General features: G+C 46.7%; 1 protein-coding gene across 1 annotated transcript in view; it reads left to right on the forward strand.

Annotated features, from left to right (window-relative positions):
- The first annotated feature begins 590 nt into the window (after positions 1 to 590).
- Positions 591 to 12,945, forward strand: part of LOC126199144 (streptococcal hemagglutinin-like) — a 113,478-nt gene continuing 101,123 nt past the window's right edge. The window contains exon 1 of the mRNA XM_049935899.1: positions 591 to 1,238. Within this exon, the coding sequence (XP_049791856.1) occupies positions 591 to 1,238 (648 nt within the window). The remainder of the gene's footprint in view (positions 1,239 to 12,945) is intronic.

Raw genomic sequence — 12,945 nt, forward strand, 5'->3', positions numbered from 1 at the left:
AACTAACGTTCAACGCATCGTACACGAGACCGAAGGCCCATGAAATTGAACGGTTTCTACGAGACATCATGCACATAGAACCACAAGAATTCATCTGTCTATTGTCACCAGCACAGTGTACCTCAAACTGATTGACGAAGCGGCCTGCGACAGATTACTCCAACGATCTGCAAACGGCTTTCGCTTCTGTCACGCAAACGGTAACGTGAGCGTGGTAGGAGTTGACCATGCTGGTCTGGGGGTGCGTACCGCGCGCATCTTTGAACTACCGTTCGAAGTTCCTGCCAACCTAGTCGTTGATGCGCTGCGGCCATACGGCACAGTTCTGAGCCACACAGAGGAGAAATGGAACACATTCGAAACGTACCCTGTCCTTAACGGGGCACGACAAGTGCGCATAGAACTTAAGAAGCACGTTCCATCGTATATTTTCGTTGCTGGCTGCCGCGCAATTGTTATATATGATGGACAACCGAGGACCTGCTCGGGCTGCGGCCAGGAGGGCCATGTTAGAACTGAGTGCCTGCAGCGCCGCCTCGTTCAGGTGCCCCGCAATGAACTTCCCCAACGATCCACTATGACCTGATGTGATGGATGATCAAAACCTGCTACCTCCTCAAGCCGCTGCCAGCTCCGTTGGAGAGTCAGCGCCGTCGACGACGCCGCAGCCCAACGGTGCAGAGGTTCCTACAGCCTCTGCCCACCACAGCGTCGTGGGCACCCAGCCATCGTCACTGTCGGGATCAGACACAGGGGTTCCTAGCGACCGAGACTGTGTCGAGCCCCGCCCTCCAGTGGATGTCGAATCTCGGACCCGAAAGCAAAAATCACCCAAGCGACACAAGAAGAGGCGATTGTCAGCTGAAGAACAGGACAGGGATGTGAAGCCGGCGGAAGACATCGACTTCGTTGACTCGCCCACAATTGCAACGGACTCCAGTGGCATCATTGACTCGCCCACAATTGCAACGGACTCCAGTGGCATCATTCACCAGAAGGTGCCTGAAGACAGGGAACACTCTCCTAAATCTGGTGGCCCAGAAAACGAGGCGCATTGCGTCGACTCCCAAAATGTGGGCTCCTGTGAAAGCGACCAGCCCCCAATGACATCACAATCGTCTCTTGGTGATTGGGCAGACGATATGGAGGCAGATGATGCACAGAAAACATCGATATCTCCACCAGAGCCCATGGCTGACATTGAGCCCACAGGGCTCTGCCAGTCAGGGACTCATACGGCACAGTTATTCACAGCATGCAGATGGATGGCTGTGTGGTGTGTGGTGTGTGAGATCCCTGTGGGCTTGATATGTCTCAGTCATACCGTGTGGGAACAGTCAATGTAAATGGTGTCCACTCCACTGTCAAGACCCGCATGTTACACGACATGATCAGAGCGGCAGACTTGGACATTGCCCTTCTCCCGGAGGTCCGTCCCGAGCTGCGTTTAGACCTATATGGCTACACCATGTACAGCCTACCCGTAGGTGATGGCGCAGGAGGAACGGTCATCCTTCTCCGAGATGGCATGGACGCGACGGACGCGACGTACTTGCCGAACGGGCGAGGCATCGCACTCACACTTGGCGCAAAATTGGTTCAAATGGCTCTGAGTACTATGGGACTTAACATCTGAGGTCATCAGTCGCCTAGAACTTAGAACTACTTAAACCTAACTAACCTAAGGACATCACACACATCCATGCCCGAGGCAGGATTCGAACCTGCGACCGTATCAGTCGCGTGGTTCCGGACTGAACACTTGGCGCAGTCCGCCTCATTAACGTCTACGCTCTCTCCGGTAATTCGCACCGTGGTGACAGGCATGTCTTCTATTCGGAGGAGGTAGCCCCACTTTTGCAAGGAAATATGGACCATTACATAGTGGGCGGCGATTTTAACAGTGTTCTGCGGCCCGAGGACCAGATACCGCATTACGTCCCATGCCCGGCTCTACAAGCATTGATACGTGACCTCGCACTCCACGACACATGGCTCTTACATCATGGGACCCAGAGTGGATATACGCACTTTACCAGCCATTCTGCCAGTCGTCTGGACCGGATATACGTCTCGCGTGCCCTCCGTACAGCAACCTGTGATGCAGAACTCTGGCCGACGGCCTTCACGGACCATCTCGCGTACATCTGCACTGTCACCTTGCCCCGACAACTCACAAGACGCAGCAGGGGCCCGTGGACGCTGAACGTCTCCCTCCTTCGCGAGGTACCGTGTCGGCGAGCAGTCACTGACACGTGGCGTCGATGTATCAGGCGCCTGCCCATGTATGCTTCCACATTGCTGTGGTGGCTGGGATGTGTCAAACCTGCACTCCGAAAGACCTTGATGGCCTACGGGCATGACAGATCGAACTGGCAAAGGGCAACATCGGAATTTTACTATACAGCGTTACGTGAGCTGGCAACGCAACCGCCGTCTCCCGAACGTCAGATGTCCGTACAACGCATCAGAGCTCGTCTACTCCGCATCAGGACAGAGCAGCTAGTAGGTGTCCGCATCCGTGCGCGAGTGCAAGACTGTATCCCCAACGAAACAGCGTCAGTGTATCACATTGTGCGCGAGAGGCGCCACCGCAAACGTCAGCTCATTGCGGCGGTAAACACGGAGGAGGGCGGCCGCGCAGCGACACAAACGGACATCGCGCACACGTTTGCCAGACACTATGGGACCGTGTACATGGAAGATCCGCGAAATGTACGTGATTATGACGAGCTGTTGCACGATTTTCCCGCCCCTCGGGACGTGGCACCCGATGATAGTCTGCTGTTGCCCATTACACCCGACGAGCTGACATCGGCCTTGGCACGTGGAGCACCGAACAAGTCGCCTGGACCGGACGGTTTACCCCTGGAATTCTACCGCACTTTTTACCACCTTATGGGTGACAAGTGGCTCCAAATGTTTCTAGACCTGATCCGCCCTGATTTCACTGTCCCCACAGAATTCACAGAAGGCATCTTGATCCCAGTACCGAAACCGAATGGTGGTTGTAGGTGGCAGGATTTTCGCCCACTCACGCTGCTCAACAACGACTAAAAGATCTTCGCCCGTATCCTCCGCGCGCGTCTCCACACCGCTATCGGGAAAGCCATCCACACCGATCAGACACGTTTAGGTGGTGTCAGCAACATTCATACGGCGTTAGGAGCATACCGCGACGTAATTGCTTTGACGGTGTCCTGCAAAATACGAGGCGCCCTTGTCGCCGTAGATTTTGACCACGCATTCGACCGCGTCGACCACGGCTTCTTACGCGCAGTTTTGCAACACATGGGCCTCTCTCCGGAGTCTGCACAGGTGGTCCTTCGACTGGTCCACGGAGCGCGCTCCCGCATGATGGTCAACGGTTATCAGTCTGGTCACATTGTTGTTGGACGGTCAGTGCGACAAGGGTGCCCCCTGTCGGGTATATTATTTGCTGCAGCGCTTGAACCACCTTTACATGGTCTACGGCAGCGATTAACTGGTATCTCCTTGCGGTACGTGACCTTTTGTTGTGGTGCATTCGTCGATGACGTGGTGTTCCTGGCCAGAACAGAGGATGAAATGCATATGGCGCTACAGTGGCTACGCCAGTACGGGGCGGTCGCTGGGAGCGTCATCAACGTGAAGAAGACAAAATACATGGACGTCGGAGGGAGGCTTTCCCACACAACGGCGGTGCCCTTTGACAAGGTGCCCGTACTCAAGTGTTTAGGAGTGCAATTCTATAGCAACGTCCGCCGCACGGCGGCGGATACGTACCGCCGGCTCCTACACCATACACGTGCTCTGCTGCAGGACAACAAACTGCGTCGCTTGGATATGCTCCCCAGCACACGTTATGTCAACACCTATCTTGTCTCAAAACTGAACTATTTTGCGCATATCCTTCCCTTGACGGCTACGATGGCCGACAGATTTCAGGCAGCATATGGACATTTCGTAAGCACCGGTCTGGTTTTTAAAGTCCGATACGCCACCCTGACACTGCCGCAGCGGGCGGGCGGTATCAGTTTAATTCATGTATATAGCCGTGCGCGATCGCTTTATCTCAACACTATGCGTCGCAAGTGGACCTCTGCCCACGCCACTCTGACGGGCACCCTGATAGCGGAAGTGGCGCCACACTCTCTGCATCCCCCGGTTTCTGTAGGACACATTTCATCGGCACTCACCCACATCGGAGAGTTCTTTATTCAGCTACTTACGGTCAGAACTTCCGACGACACGGAAGCCCAGCACGAAAGACTATTATCGCCTCTTTCAACAGCAGCAACTTGTAAATACGGTCACCCACAGACATCCTGAAGTTGCCTGGAACACGGTGTGGCGAGCGGTACACACGCCTTTTCTACCTACGACGGTGCGTTCATTGTGGTACGTGGTTGCGAATGGGAAGTTCGCCACTCGTCAGAGGCTACATTCCATACATCTGACGGACGACCCCTTGTGTCCGACATGCTCGGTCGCTGACTCGGATGCACATCGTCTGACGTGTGCCGCGACCAGCGAGTGCTGGCTACTGACGCAGCGCATGCTGGCATTACTGTTGCGGCGATTGCCGGGGTCTATCTCCCCTGATGACGTATTGCGCCCCGACGGCGTATACTTTCCATCAACCAGAACGAGCGCCGTTAACTGGCTAAAAGGCATGGCTGTTTACTACATATTCTGCGATGCTCCCAAAGGCACACTCGACTTGTGGTCCCTATTGATGACGACACATGCAGCTTTCAGCCGCCACCCCAAGTACCGAACTCGTTTCGCACATTATTTAGGTTCATTATTTGCGGTTCCTCCTGCTCACTGGGGCGTTCCGGGTATGAGACGCTGAAAATGAAGAAGAATCCTGGAGCATATTGATCCTCTACGGACGGAACAGGGGGGGAGCCCCTCCCAACAGACGAGAAGACGACGCGGACGCTCGGCTACGGCAGTTGTAGGATCTTTCTTTGTAATGAAACAAAAATAAATCTATAATACAAAAAAACGTTATAAAAATTAAAGAAATAAATAAATAAAACAACATCGAAAAAACCGGTACATCCACTTCCTGATCCTTCGATCCTCCAACTCGAACACGTTGCTTGGGCGTGGCGGCGGGATGGCCAGGCTTCGGGTGTCGACCCCTGCCCTAACCGTCGTCCTGCTTCTGCAGCGGTTCATTGGATTTAAAAAAAATTAAAAAATAAAAAACAAAACAAAAAAGTTGGTAGAGCACTTGCCCGCGAAAGGCAAAGGTCCCGAGTTCGAGTCTCGGTCCGGCACACAGTTTTACTCTGCCAGGAAGTTTCATGTCAGCGCACACTCCGCTGTAGAGTGAAAATTTCATTCTAGAAACATCCCCCAGGCTGTGGCTAAGCCATGTCTCCGCAATATCCTTTCTTTCAGGAGTGCTGGTTCTGCAAGGTTCGCAGGAGAGCTTGTGTAAAGTTTGGAAGGTAGCAGACGAGGTACTGGCAGAAGTAAAGCTGTGAGGACGGGGCGTGAGTCGTGCTTGGGTAGCTCAGTTGGTAGAGCACTTGCCCGCGAAAGGCAAAGGTCCCGAGTTCGAGTCTCGGTCGGGCACACAGTTTTAATCTGCCAGGAAGTTTCATGTCACCGCACACTCCGCTGTAGAGTGAAAATTTCATTCTATAAACGGTCGAAGCATTCGTAACAAAGTTGATGAACTTACTACCCACAGAAAAAGTTTTCGCATTCACATTGTTCTCGGAACAGAGAACTGCCTGAACCCCGAAGCAGAAAGCTCCGAATACTCTGAAGGAAAACTAAAACATCGAAACACCAAAAAGTAATTGACGTAGAGTAATGAAATTCCAGGAATTCCTTTGTCTAGATGACATATTTAAGTGTTTCACATTGCAAGGTAATACGTTAATGTAAGCCCGAGATAAGCCATTGCAAATATGAAAATATGGTACGTTAAAAACCGGCGTAACGGCGAAAATGTTGAGTGAAGACACGAAAACGTGCGTGAATTGTGTGGTACAGGTGGCGGTTGTTTGTGGGGTGGAGTTCCGTTCCTTTTGCACTTGGTCGGTCAGTACGGAGACGGTTAACGTTGCTTGTGGATAATGCTGGAGTTGTCCGATGATGTCCCATATGTGCTTGATTGGAGACAGATCTGGTGATCGAGGCGGTCAAGGCAACATGTCGACATTCTTTAGAGCATGCTGAGCTACAACAGCAATATGTGGGTGAGTGTTGTGCTGTTGGAAAACGCATCCCTCCCTCCCTCCCTCCCCCCCTCCAGCGATGTTGTTCATGTTGTCAGTTATGGTCAGTGTGCATGGGGTAACCGCGAGAGTGCTCCTGCTGCCATACGAAATTGAATCCCATACCACAACTCAAGGTATTGGTCCAGTCTGTCTAGCACGCAGGTAAGTTGGTTGCAAGCCCTGTTGCTAACCAACACACGGCCATCACTGGCACCAAGGCAGAACCAGTTTCCATCAGAAAACACAACAACCCTGTCCTCCAACCAGCTGTCGCTTGACACCACTGAAGGCACAAATGGCGGTGATTTGGGGTCAGTGGAATGTACGCTACAGGACGTCTGGCTCGGAGCGGTCGCTGAAGTAACCAATTTGTAACAGTTCGTTGTGTCACTGTGGTGCCAACTGCTGCTCAGACTGCTGCTCTACGACACACTAGAGCCATACGCCACACACCATGGTCTTCCCCCTCTGTAGTGCTAAATGGCTGTCCGGAGCCCGGTGTTCTTGCGACCGTACGTTCCAGTGACCACCGCTGCCAGTAGTCATATACAGGGCTATTACAAATGATTGAAGCGATTTCATAAATTCACTGTAGCTCCATTCATTGACATATGGTCACGACACACTACAGATACGTAGAAAAACTCATAAAGTTTTGTTCGGCTGAAGCCGGGTTTCTGCCGCCAGAGCGCTCGAGAGCGCAGTGAGACAAAATGGCGACAGGAGCCGAGAAAGCGTGTGTCGTGCTTGAAATGCACTCACATCAGTCAGTCATAACAGTGCAACGACACTTCAGGACGAAGTTCAACAAAGATCCACCAACTGCTAACTCCATTCGGCGATGGTATGCGCAGTTTAAACCTTCTGGATGCCTCTGTAAGGGGAAATCAACGGGTCCGCCTGCAGTGAGCGAAGAAACCGTTGAACGCGTGCGGGCAAGTTTCACGCGTAGCCCGCGGAAGTCGACGAATAAAGCAAGCAGGGAGCTAAACGTACCACAGCCGACTGTTTGGAAAATCTTACGGAAAAGGCTAAAGCAGAAGCATTTCTTAAACAGGAGATTGGAAAACCGATGGATCGGTCGTGGTGGAAATCATGATCAACAATTCATGTCATGGCCTCCACGCTCTCCCGACTTAACCCCATGCGATTTCTTTCTGTGGGGTTATGTGAAAGATTCAGTGTTTAAACCTCCTCTACCAAGAAACGTGCCAGAACTGCAAGCTCGCATCAACGATGCTTTCGAACTCATTGATGGGGACATGCTGCGCCGAGTGTGGGAGGAACTTGATTATCGGCTTGATGTCTGCCGAATCACTAAAGGGGCACATATCGAACATTTGTGAATGCCTAAAAAAACTTTTTGAGTTTTTGTATGTGTGTGCAAAGAATTGTGAAAATATCTCAAATAATAAAGTTATTGTAGAGCTGTGAAATCGCTTCAATCATTTGTAATAACCCTGTACAGTGGCTACAATCCCAGCACGTCTTTCTGCAGTATCGCAGAAGGAACATCCAGCTTCTCATAGCCCTATTACACGACTTCGTTCAAAATCAGTTAGATGTTGATAATGGCGTCTTTGTCGCCTTAAAGGCATTCTTCGTTAACATCAACTCACGACGTCCAGCCTCAAAGGCAACTAACGCTCACGACCGTTACAGCGTGAGTTTAAACCAAACCTGATTTGCGCTACTAGCGTCACTCTTATGCGACTGGTGCCAAATTTGTATAGGCATCATGTGTGACATGTAGAAACACGCCTACCAACTTTAGTTTATACCGCACAACTCCTTCTTGCTGTTGCGAATTTTTTCAGTCATTATATTTAGCGATGCACGGAAGGTATATAGTAAACACAGATTACATGCCATTGGAGTGTTCATTCTTGTCCTCAAAAATATGCAGGCGTCACGCTGCAAAGCCGTATGAAATGCATTGCGCACGTCAGGTTGATAGTGAAGGCGAGTGCTCGACTTCATCTTATTAGAGGAATTTTAGGAACATGAAGCTCATCCGTTAAGGATACGGCACGTAGAACGCTACTGCGCCCATTCTTCAGTACTATTTGAATGTTTGGGCTTCCCACCAGGGAGGGTTAATGACATCGAAGCAATTTAGAGGCGAGTTTCTAGACTTATTACTCGTAAGTTAGATTAGCATGCAAGTATTGGAACATGCTTCCGTAAAGAGAATATGTTCTTTTAGCGAAGCAATATTGTGGAAATTTAGAGAAAATGCATTTGAGAAGGGCTGCAGAACGAATCTACTGCCGTCAACGTACATTTCGCGTAAGTATCACGAATACAAATTGCGAGGAACTAAGGCTTGTAAGAAGGCATATAAACACTAATTTTTGCCTCGCTCTGTTTGCGAGCGGAAGAGCAAACAAAATAACTAGCAGCAGTACGTGGACCCGTCGTCATGTACCGCACGCTGGCTTGCGGAGTACGTGTGTAGATGTAGAAGTGCAGTTCCAGTTTCGATGATGATAAAGGTAAACCGTCGGGGTTCGAGGCCCATGTTACTTTGAAAGAGCTTATGTCCGTTTCCGTATACTGAATGCGGAATTGTCCAGCTGACAAGTGAAGAGTAATAGTGGTGCATGAAACATTCAGAGTTCAAGTACTACAAATTTTCAGTACCACGCGTCACTTGTTTGTGGGTGCTTCTTTGTCTGGTGGCGGCAACCTTAGAGTTATCTACACCCTCACTTCTCATCTACAGTCATAGCAGACTGGAGAACTATAAAAGGTAAGTGTTCTCTCAGTGCTGAGTAAACTGTTGCGTTTATCGCTGCGTGTTTTAGATAACTAACTGTTCTCCGTGGTCAGAGATTCGTGTTCATATGGGAATACAAAAACGAGGTTGGCACAGGAAAGGTATTGGGGTCTTCAAGATCAGACCAGTCGGAAGACTGTTGTTGTTGTTGTGGTCTTCAGTCCTGAGACTGGTTTGATGCAGCTCTCCATGCTACTCTATCCTGTGCAAGCTTCTTCATCTCCCAGTACCTACTGCAACCTACATCCTTCTGAATCAGCTTAGTGTATTCATCTCTTGGTCTCCCTCTACGATTTTTACCCTCCACGCTGCCCTCCAATGCTAAATTTGTGAACCCTTGATGCCTCAAAACATGTCCTACCAACCGATCCCATCTTCTAGTCAAGTTGTGCCACAAGCTCCTCTTCTCCCCAATCCTATTCAATACCTCCTCATTAGTTGCGTGATCTACATAGTGGACGCATTATTGTGGCCAAGATAGACACAAAGCCCATACCTACTACAGTAGTACAAGTTTATATGCCAACTAGCTCTGCAGATGATGAAGAAATCGATGAAATGTATGACGAGATAAAAGAAATTATTCAGGTAGTGAAGGGAGACGAAAATTTAATAGTCATGGGTGACTGGAATTCGTCAGTAGGAAAAGGGAGAGAAGGAAACATAGTAGGTGAATATGGATTGGGGGGAAGAAATGAAAGAGGAAGCCGTCTGGTAGAATTTTGCACAGATCATAACTTAATCATAGCTAACACTTGGGGTTCAAGAATCATAAAAGAAGGTTGTACACATGGAAGAATCCTGGAAATACTAGAAGGTATCAGATAGATTATATAATGGTAAGACAGAGATTTAGGAACCAGGTTTTAAATTGTAAGACATTTCCAGGGGCAGCTGTGGACTCTGGCCACAATCTATTGGTTATGAACTGTAGATTAAAACTGAAGAAACTGCAAAAAGGTGGGAATTTAAGGAGATGGGACCCGGACAAACTGATTAAACCAGAGGTTGTAGAGAGTTTCAGGGAGAGCATAAGGGAACAATTGACAGAAATGGGGGAAAGAAATACAGTAGAAGAAGAATGGGTAGCTCTGAGGGATGAAGTAGTGAAGGCAGCAGAGGATCAAGTAGGTAAAAAGACGAGGGCTAATAGAAATCCTTGGGTAACAGAAGAAATATTGAATTTAATTGATGAAAGGAGAAAATATAAAAATGCAGTAAATGAAGCAGGCAAAAAGGAATACAAACGTCTCAAAAATGAGATCGACAGGAAGTGCAAAATGGCTAAGCAGGGATGGCTAGAGGACAAATGTAAGGATGTAGAGGCTTGTCTCACTAGGGGTAAGATAGATACTGCCTACAGGAAAATTAAAGAGACCTTTGGAGAGAAGAGAACCACTTGTATGAATATCAAGAACTCAGATGGCAACCCTGTTCTAAGCAAAGAAGGGAAGGCAGAAAGGTGGAAGGAGTATATAGAGGGTTTATACAAGGGCGATGTACTTGAGGACAATATTATGGAAATGGAAGAGGATGTAGATGAAGATGAAATGGGAGATAAGATACTGCGTGAAGAGCTTGACAGAGCACTGAAAGACCTAAGTCGAAAAAAGGCCCCGGGAGTAGACAACATTCCATTAGGACTGGTGACTTAAAAAAAAGGAAAGAAAAACGTGAACCAGTACGCTATTAATCCGGTAATATAAACGTTTTGATTCATCAGTGTATAACGTTTCTATGACCTGACAGACACCTACAGCCCACTTATAACATTATTTTAGCAGTATATACACTAGGAACATGTAAAACAGACCACATTAATAAACCATGTAATTAAAAGTATATCTAAAAGCACAGAAAATGTAAAAGTGATAACACAAAAATGTCTGATAGATGATAGTGGACAAAAAAAGTGAACTCAGCAAAGATTTTTATAGAGTTTAAGACGTATAAAGCCACATAATTTAAGCTAGTCACAAATTTTCTGAAATTGGAAGACTGGGCGCAAAGTAACTAATCTGAAAACTTACTGGAACTATGGGGTGATTTTATTCCGCATTAGATTACTATATAGGTACTCTATTGTACACGGACTTGTAATTACAGGGAAGAGTAGGCAGCTGATCACTACTAATATCATAAAGGGACGTTAAGAAGAAAGAAACTGTCAAATAAACAAATTCCAATACAATGCTGACGTTGGCAAGTGCGTGAGAAAGCATATAGTACTGTGGTAACGGAAATCAGGGAAACTTGCTTGATACAATATTGTTAGGTCTCCATGTTCCTGCATAAATGCAGTCAGCATAAACTGTGATCAACGTGATTCTCTTAATACAAAACAGAAGAATTTGGAATAGGTATCTGGCTGACGTTTATTATCTTTTAATTAACATTCCATTGAGGTACGAAAAAACTTCTAAGTGGAATTCTCCTTAGATAAAAATTATTAATTCTATCTTGAATAAGATAAATGCGTATTCCTGTTGCCAACAAGTGGAGGCAGTTAATCAACTAGGGCGATAAAAAGTAGTTCACATTCTCTGGTAATGTCAATCAGTTTTCTGATAAAGTAAATCGCTGAAATAGGAATTTTTCTAAATGCCTTTATAAATTAAGGTAGTATTTATACACAAAACTGCAGCTAAGGAAACTGATGAAATAGTAGGCCTTGAACCATTACGCCATTCTCATTTACGGCAGTGAAAACTATTATAAACTGAAAAAATAATAGATTTTATCTTAACATTCGGTTTGAGTGTGAGCTTAGGAAGTGAATATCTACCAGAGCAGCAACTGCAACAGGAAAGCCAACTGACTGTCACATCAATCAGGCACAAAATATGGTTGTTGTAGTACGAGTGATATTGTAGTTGACAAAAGATTATTCGTAGAAAACTAAAACCAGGTTTTGGAAATAATGCAAAAATGAGTATTATTAATGTAAATGTGTGATTATCCTGTATTTTCAATAGGTGAAGTATAATGCCTGTCCAGGCACAGTAAAAGAACTTCTTCGGTTTGTGCTTTGTAAGAATAATACGCTTTCAGTCACAGTTGAATAATGAAGTAATGTATGCAGACGATTACTCTAATGCGAAATAAATACTCAGTAAAATGGTGAAAAGTATCTGTATCCGTTTGGGTTATAATTATCAAATCATGTCTTAAATAAGACAAGAAAACCTGTTATGCAAATAGCCAGCATGTAGTATAGGAAGGTGTCTTATTTGTAAATCTTGTGGCACGATCGAAATCATCGATCGTGACGTGAATATGATCCTCAGAACACTCGAAAAATTAGACAGATCATACTTCGCGAGTCCATGGCGTTCTTTATAAGGTTGGGTTTGGGAGTACACTGCATTCATGCATTTGCCGAAGATGTTCCTTCTGTAATAATTAGATTGCAAGTGATACTTTCCCCTTTATACACAGAATGAACTTCATCACTTCAATAACTTTCAGTGTGCTTGTCTTTTCTATACCTTTTCCTCTTTGAAGCAATTTCTGCACGTACTGTACTCAATATTTATTGGACACTTTCTGTTTAATTTAGTCCATTACCTTAAAAGGTAGAAGCCACTCGTATTTCGTTTGTTGTAGCTAAGTATGTTTCTCCTCAAAAAGAAAAATAGTGTTTGTAGCTATTCTTATTGTACATACCGTTGCAGGGGTATAGTGAGGTCAGAAACAGAAATGTTGTTCATGTACCTGATAGCCCTTTTCTCTACTTTTATTAACACCTGTACATGCATTTCGATTACATTACTCTATATTATGATGCGTTTGAAGATTACTACCTTTAAAAAGTCCACTTTTATAGTTCCAGATATTTTTTCATAGGGAACATGCAGTGCATTCATGGAGGAATTTTTATCAATTTTATTTGTGTTGTGGTCAGGCGAAACTACTTTCGTCTTGCCACAGCTGTGGGTTCCT

The sequence above is a fragment of the Schistocerca nitens genome, chromosome 8 (genome assembly GCF_023898315.1).
Source record: "Schistocerca nitens isolate TAMUIC-IGC-003100 chromosome 8, iqSchNite1.1, whole genome shotgun sequence".
NCBI lineage: Eukaryota > Metazoa > Arthropoda > Insecta > Orthoptera > Acrididae > Schistocerca > Schistocerca nitens.